This window comes from Triticum urartu, chromosome 1A (genome assembly GCF_056163025.1).
Source record: "Triticum urartu cultivar PI428250 chromosome 1A, HENAU_Tu73, whole genome shotgun sequence".
Classification (NCBI taxonomy): domain Eukaryota; kingdom Viridiplantae; phylum Streptophyta; class Magnoliopsida; order Poales; family Poaceae; genus Triticum; species Triticum urartu.
This window is the reverse complement of record NC_141873.1, coordinates 137,605,067-137,613,274: the sequence shown is the minus strand read 5'-3', so window position 1 is coordinate 137,613,274 and position 8,208 is coordinate 137,605,067. Positions and strand designations below refer to the sequence as shown.

The following is an 8,208-nucleotide window of genomic DNA, read 5'->3' as shown; positions in this document are numbered from 1 at the left end:
TCGAACTTGCGAGAAATTAATTCTTTTTGAACCGGAATTTTTAAACCGGATTTGAGAGCTTCAGAGCTTTGTAGGAGACAGATTTTCCTTGAACCGGATTGGAAACCAGATATTTGAGAGCTTCTGTAAGACTGACGTCCCTTAAACCGGATTTTAAACCAGATATTTGAGAGCTTCAACGCTTTATGGGAGAGAGACGTCTCTTGAACCAGATTTTGAACTGGAATCCTTTCTGATGACCTAGAATTTCTTCATTGAGCCGGAATTTTTTAATTGTCATATACTTTTTAAGCCGGAAATTTTCTGATGGCCTTTAAACTTTCATCAATATAACAGTAGCCTCCGGGGCTGGGTTATCTTTCCCTCCATCGTCCTGGGTTCTTAAATTTCCTGAAACTAGCAAGATTTGCTGAGTCATGTCATCGTAGCCCCCGAGTCTCAAGGTGGCTCGAGGATTTGGCTTGAGATTCTCCAAATTTGGTCATGATATAAACCCGGCATATAGCGGAACAACGGGATGCTGTAATATGTTAAAGCTGGAAGCAAGGTGGCGAGTTAATGATCTTCGCAGCACTCATTGTATATCCTTGGCGTTGATAACGCAATATGAATCCACGGAAACTTGAGGTTGATCGTGGCGGGTTATAAATGACTCCGTATGATTTGTGTTAGTAATCCGACCAGTAGTTCATCCCAACTGGTTGTTTAACCAAAACATAGTGGCGGCGACTTATGTGCCCTATCCATTGAATCATCCGGTGCAGGCGGGCGAGTCGGCTGTGGCATTATAATCTGGTGCGGACGAGAGAGTCGGCAGCGGGGGCGGTAAGCCACACGAACGGGCGGGTCAATCACGTCGTTGTGTTGATGTAAACAGGGCCGCAGAGGCCGTGGCTTGCACATATATTTATATATCATTATGGCGGGTTAGATGCATGATGTCCTTTATATGACCATCGCTCTTGCAATGAACGTTTTCCCTGATATGTTTAAACCGGAAATTATCCACCACAAAGTTGATGATCACCACGGTGAAGCCGAAATCAATCACAGACGAGTCGCCCGCGGGAGCAGACAGATGAGTCAACCGCGAGGTTGTAATCCGGCGCGGACGGGCGAATCAACCACGTCATGTTGATGTACATTGGGCCGCAGAGACGGTTGCTCACACGGATGCCCGTCAAGCAGCATGGCACGAACGAACCCCGGTGCACAATGTTGCTATCGTATTATAATGGTGGCGCCAGCAATATATCCATGACATGATCGTCGCTTTTGCAGTAAATAATTGTCCTGCATAAACAATATTGCAGATCGAGGCAAAGATAAATTATTTTTTAATAAAAACATATATGCCAATGAAACAAATTGTCGGGCGAACGTGGACTCTGGCGCTGGATAATGCTGGACGTCCGACAAAAAAGACAGCTCGTACATATATACGTCTGATCTGATGCTCCACTAGCACTCAGTAGATTAGTAGTGCCAACAATGTTTTGGGAACGAGCTAGCGCATCTTCTCGTGGACTTTTCCCTTTGTTGATCCTTCACATGGGGTCATGGTAGCAAGTACTAGTACTCCACGGATGAATTGTTTATTAGTAGTGAATTGGCATCACTGATTTGCCTTGTAGTGGCGCACTGTTCCTCAGCTGCGGCGGCACCTGCGGGTTGATGATGGTGGCAGACTGCTCGGCGTGGGGTCGACGGAGGCGAAGGTGACCCAGTGCAGCGGCGGCTCAAAGTACAGCAGCGGTGACAGCAAGGCCCAGGCCGGCTTGCAAGCGTAGGTGGCTGCTCAAAGCCTGTGCCGGCGGGAACATCGCGAGGCCAACCGCAGCCAGAGCACAACTCATGTTTCCGCACCCCTCTCGCGCTCCACAGCGCGATACGGCGCCACCTACCACAACCACCGTACCCACCGTTTCCAACGCCGGCGTTGCCCAGTCCGCCTACATTGATGGGGTCTCTGGTCGCGTCCTCCCCTGCATCGCCCTCCGAGCGGCGGAGCTGAGCCCACTGTCGGGATGGGTGGATCCAATCTCGGGGCGGATCCTACCATGTGTGGCCCTGTCCGCCGTGGAAGAGGCTCCTGCTTGCCATGTAAGTCCCCCATCTACTCCTCCTTCCTCTCCGGGTGTGCTGCAGAACGTGCAGGCAGCTCCGACAGAGCTCCGCGGCCGTTCTTGGGCTGCTCTTGCTGCGCCTCCCAGTCCACGCCTCCACTCAATCATCATGGCCGGGGCAAGCTCGCCCCCCGAGGAGCCTCCTGTCGGCACACAGGCAAGAGCCGGCACGCCGGCCCCGATCTTCGCGATTCACTCCCCAGCCGCGCCCACCGATCCAACCCGCGTCAGTGACCACGGAGGCGCGCCTTGGACGGTGGCCACTTCGCGGCGTACGCAACGCCTGGCTCGGCGCCAGGCAAATCAACTCTCACAGCGGCCAAAGGATTTGAAGCAGAGGAGCCATGACCGGTCTGCACATACTGCGGCCATGGCATTCAAGATGCGTTTCGGCAATTGCTGCTACAGATGCCTCTCCCCAAGGCATAAGTTCTTTGAATGCAGAGACCCACAGGTCTGCTACAACTGCAAGCGTACGGGGCATTTGAACGCAAGTGCGCCTCTCGTCTCACCAGAGCGAAACAATCTCCACCGCTCTCTACCTCCACCCCTGTCACTACGGCTCTCCGCGCCCCCGTCCCACCTGCTCCAGCGCATCCCACTGCTCCTATCCCCGTCACGCCGGCCAGTGAAGCCCGACGCCCGACAGTTGCCAGCTGCACGGCAGGGGTGGGCATGGAGTTCATCCCGGGAGAGGCCCACAGGAGGCCGGCCATGTCCAGCTGCACCGTCGTGTCTACACCAGCGATGGAGGAGGAGGCCTACAAGCTGCGCACTACGACCCTGATGCTCACGGCATCCTCGTCGTGGGACGGCATCACTGCGGACATGGTGGTCCGGGCGATTGAGCGTGAGCATGGCTTCCCTTGCCGCGACATCGATGTCGCTCCGTGCTTCCCCGAAGATTTCATCCTCACCTTGGCTGAGCGCCATCAACGCGATCTCGTCTTCGAGCGCAGGACGATGGCCGTTGCCGGCGTTCAGTTCAAGCTCAGGCCATGGTTCCCCCCTCTTGGCGGAAGCAGGGTGTGGCGCTTCTATTGTCGCGTCACCATTGACCGTCTCCCGCTGAATGCGTGGGACTGGGACTCCGTCCAGGAGGTCATCGGTCGCGACTGCGAGCTCGACCTCATCGAGCGACAATCCCTGACCAAGACAAACCGCACCGCGCTCTTCGCCTAGATTTGGGCCTGGGATCCAGACAAGATTCCTCTCGCCTCCGACTTCACCGTGCTCAACAGGCCAGACGTGCAGCGTTCGAGAGGATCACTGCCTGAAGGAACTCCCAGGGAGCAAGGCAAGGAAGGGCCGCACTTCCCGGTGCTCATTCACCTGGACGAGGTGAAGGACTACACGCCACTTCCTGAAGGTGTGTTTGGAGAATGGCCAAGGATCTACAAGCACAATGATTGGCGCTTGGGCATCAAGGACGGCGAAAGCCGGAGCCGGCCGGTGGCCTCGGCGGGCTCGTTCAACGCTCGCCGTCGCTGCGACGAAGATCATGATGAAGGCGGCAGCAGGCGCGGGAGCCAGCAGGGTCGGGAGGGAGGACGCAAGAGATTCTGTAAGGGGATGTGCGACCAAGCGCAATGCAGAGACACAGCGACGTACAACCCCCAGCCACGCCGTCACAGGCGCCGGGATGGGGTTGATGAGCCGGCCGGCGATCCAGTGGAGAGGCAGCAGCCTACGGCCTCGGACGGCGTGGGCAGGGCTGCACCACATGTTGCGTACAGGCCCGTTCAACGTGAGCGCGAGCGGGTTATCGTGACCCCGTCGTTGGAGGTGCGACGGGGGCTCATGACCCCGCCCCCAGAAGCGCCACCAGTACAGTCCGTACATGTGGCTGGGGAGCAAGAAGACCAGCCGGATGATGAAGACGCCAGAAGTGATGCCCAAAGTGTTACAGATGCCCCGACCACCATGCGCAGCGCTGACGAGTAGCTCGATGAGTCCGCTCTGCCGCCCCCTGATCTTGCTGCCAGAGCACTGGCGATGGCGGACGCCGTGCTCTGGGATCCGTCGTTGCCACTCCAGACTGGGTCCATACAGCAGCAGGCCCAACCCCTTGGTCCCATGATTGGGCCAGTCCTGTCCATGCAAGACGCTGCTTCCGCCACCGCTGCAGGCATCGCTTCCTACTTCAACCCGACAACACAGGACGCCAACTCCATCACTGTTGTTGGCGTGGCTCCGTACTTCATCCTGACCATGCGGAGCACCCATGTCCTGCCTCCTCTGCCTCCCTCCCTAGGACCAGTGAGCTTGGAGGGGTGGGGGTGGCCTGACAACTCCATGACGATGCAAGGAGACTGGCACAACACGACCTTGCAAGGAGGATGGGAGACGACCACAACGCTGCATAGCAGCCCCTGTTGGATGCCTGCCTGGGGCTCAGCACAGCTCAACGGCATGCGTTGGAACCCAAGTTGGGCTTCCGGCCCTGAAGTGGTCTTTGGCCCTGGTGCCTCCGAGGCCCTCTCGCGCCTGATGCATGCTCCAGCTAGCGAGCTCGTCCCTTCGGTGGAGGAAACTAGAGCAAGGAGGGCCCTAGCGGCGGCCAACCTAACCGGACATGGGCTCCTATCAGCTATCACCACCAAAGTCTCCGAGCTGCATATTGACGAACAACGGGCCTTCATCAGTAAGATAGCCTCCCTGCTGTCGGACTCGCTCCTTGGGACTCCGAAGACGATGTCGCGACCAATCAAATAGCGCATTTTAGGGGCCATGAAGAAGTCGAGGCAGAGTGTCCGTTTGTCCCGTCAGCACTCCAACTTCTCCTCCTCAAGGCGCTCGCAGGCGGCGATCAGCGTCAAGCTCGGGCTCATCAGGAAGGTGGAGGAGTTCAACGACGACACATTGCTCCAATACCTTCACTTCTTCCGCACGCCGATGCCGCCGGAAAACGTGGCGAAGCTGGCCAAGGTAGCCGCACTCACCTCCCCGGCCCAGTTGCGCCTTCCGGACGACGAGCTCTAGGCCATCCTGGACGAGCTCGCCGCCCGAGCGATGTAGTGCACTTGTTGGTGCGCTCTCTGCATGTCTGTTATTCCTCATGATTAGTTTCCATCTGAACTTGTGTGTGCTCGGCTTGAAGGCCGTCGAGCGAACTGTCGCTCCTTCTTGTTGCTGGCCAGTTTTGGCTGGCTGTACCTCATCTAGAAACTGCATGTCCTTAGTGTTTCCTTATGAATGAACAACTATCTTTAATCAACTGGAACATGAGAGGCCTGAATGATAGGGCACGCCGCGCGGCGATTCGTGCGGTGATTGAAGATACTCGCTACTCCATGGTTTGCATCCAAGAGTCCAAGCTCTCTGCCACAGCCCCAAGGGACCGTGGGGAGATCGCCGGGTCGTGTTTCGACATGCACGTGGCTCTCGATGCTGATGGAATGAGGGGGGGAATTCTGCTCTGCTGGCGGTCTGATTGCTTCTCTGTAAGCAACATCGCCATCAGAAACTTCTCAATTACTGCTACCTTCACCCCAGCGGGAGGCGGGCAAGCATGGGCTTTGACCACGGTATACGGACCCCATGACGAGGCTCGGAAACAGCTCTTTCTTGCAGAACTGGCAGCTATCCACAACTCCATGGCCCAACCATGGCTGGTGATTGGCGATTTCAACCTAATAAAAGACCCCCAAGACAAAAGCAATGGCAGAATTAATCGTAGATGGATGAATAAGTTCGGCCGCACCCTTAACAGTTCAAACCTGCATGAGATCCCGCTAATTGGGCGCCTTTTCACTTGGAGCAATGAGCAAGAATCACCAACCCTAGTCAGACTAGACCGCGCCTTCTGTAATGTCGAGTGGGAGTTGCTCTTTCCCGGCGCCAAGCTTCTGCCTAGAGCGTCCTCCGTGTCGGACCACTGCCCATTGATGCTTGTCAATGACACAATCTTCAAGACAAACAGAAGATTCCGCTATGAATCTTATTGGCAGCACATACAGGGGTTCCAGGAGGTCGTGGCCCAATCTTGGAATAAACCTGTTCGTAATAGTTCGGCAATCACCAAACTTAGCTGCAAACTACATCGCCTAAGCAAGGACTTGAGGATGTGGAGCAAATCAATAATAGGTGACATCCACAAATAGCTCCTGATGGTTAATGAGATTACCTTGCAACTAGACACCGCCCAGGACTATAGGTCCCTAAACAACGATGAGAGGGAGCTGCGATCTCATCTCAAATCAAGAAGCTTAGGGTTATCAGTGCTACTTAAAATAAAGCTAAGGCAAAGAAGCAGAGTGCTCTGGTTGAAGGCCGGTGACGCCAACACAAAATTCTTCCAAAGAAAAGCTAATGCGCGGCATAAACGAAACACCATTCACCTGCTACAAGGACCTTCGAGGCCGATCCACGCCTCAGAGGAAATAAGCCAACACGCACACAACTACTTTCAAAGTATTTTGGCTCGGAAAATCCAAGATCGGCAGCCCTCAATTGGGATGAGCTTGATCTGGACCATGTAGACCTTACTGACATAGAGGGTGACTTCTCGTTAGAGGAGATCAAGCGGGCGATCGATGACATCCCTACCGAAAAGGCGCCAGGACCAGATGGTTACTCAGGGGGTTTCTTCAAATCGTGTTGGGATACAATCAAGGCTGATCTGTTTGAGGCGCTGAACCAACTCTATCACATGGACAGTCGGGGCTTACATCGCATAAACACGGCTATCTTAGTCCTTATACCCAAGAAGCAAGGGGCTGACTCGCTCAAAAACTTCCGACCAATCTCGCTATTACACAGTCTCATCAAGATCTTCACCAAGCTGCTTGCAACCAGATTAGCTCCTAAACTAGCCAACCTAGTTGACCATTGTCAAAGTGCTTTCATAAAAAACGAAGCATACAGGAGAATTTCCTGTACATACAAAGCACGATCAGAAAGCTACACAAAGCGAAACAGCCTACAATCCTGCTAAAGTTGGATATCGCGAAGGCCTTCGACTCCCTTTCCTGGCCCTACATCCTGGACATGCTCGAGGCGCGAGGCTTCGGCGCGCGTTGGCGCGAGTGGATTGCCATGTTGCTCCGGACATCCACGTCACGGGTGATTATGAATGGGCAGCTCACTGACGCCATACAGCACCGACAAGGGCTAAGGCAGGGTGATTCGCTTTCCTCGTTCCTGTTCATCTTGGCCATGGATCCGCTACAAAGGATGCTGAGCCTCGCGATGGCGCGTGGCCTGCTCACCAAGTTACCTGGTCGATCTCCTTTAATGCGCTGCTCCTTCTATGCGGACGATGTCGCCATGTTCATGAACCCCAATGTAAATGATGCCCAAATGGTCCATCTGCTTCTCCATTGCTTCGGCCAAGCCTCAGGTCTCAAAGTAACTGCGGATAAGAGCATGGCTTTGCCAATTAGATGTGCAACAATCAACTTAGCACTTGTCCTGGCACCCCTTCGCATCCCATGCAAGTCTTTCCCAGTAACCTATCTGAGAATGCCACTCTCCCTTAGAAACCTAACAAAGGCAGATTTGACCCATTCCTGACCAAATTTGGAAACAAAACTGCTACATGGAAGGGCGGGCTGATGGCCAAGAGTGGACGCCTCGTCCTTCTCAAATCTGGACTTACCGCATTGGCCATTTACATGATGACGGTGCGCAAGCTGCCTGCTTGGGTCCTAAAGCGTCTCATACAGTTATGTCGCTCCTGGTTGTGAAGTGGAGAGGGCACGTGTAGCGGCGGCAAATGCAGAGTGGGATGGGCTCAAATTTGCCGTCCCAAAAACCTTGGCGGTCTAGGGGTTTTGGACCTACGGAAATTTGGTACGGCGCTGCGACTTAGATGGTTGTGGACGGCATGGCAGGACCCGCCCCGCCCTTGGGCACGGTCTCCACTACCGTGCGACGAAAAAGAAAGCATGTTGTTTGCCATGGCAACGGAGCTCAAACTCGGCGACGGGCGGAAGGCCCACTTCTGGCAAGATCGTTGGTTACATGGGCAATGCCCAAAAATCCTAGCACCGACCCTATTTGCAGCATCGGCAAGGAAAAACCGAACGGTGCATGACGCACTCACGGAGCAGACATGGCTGAGCGATCTTGCTCATGGGCT

At 54.8% G+C, this 8,208-nt stretch overlaps 1 protein-coding gene and 1 pseudogene across 1 annotated transcript; both read left to right on the top strand.

Moving 5' to 3' along the window:
* Window positions 1–2,801: 2,801 nt before the first annotated feature.
* LOC147990378 (uncharacterized) lies at window positions 2,802–4,070 on the top strand (annotated as a pseudogene).
* Window positions 4,071–4,856: 786 nt separating this feature from the next.
* On the top strand, window positions 4,857–6,229 carry LOC147990377 (uncharacterized). Its single transcript, XM_087538190.1, has 2 exons — window positions 4,857–5,054; window positions 5,309–6,229. The coding sequence occupies exons 1-2, from the start codon at window positions 4,857–4,859 to the stop codon at window positions 6,227–6,229; spliced, it is 1,119 nt and encodes a 372-aa protein (XP_087394316.1).
* Window positions 6,230–8,208: the final 1,979 nt, after the last annotated feature.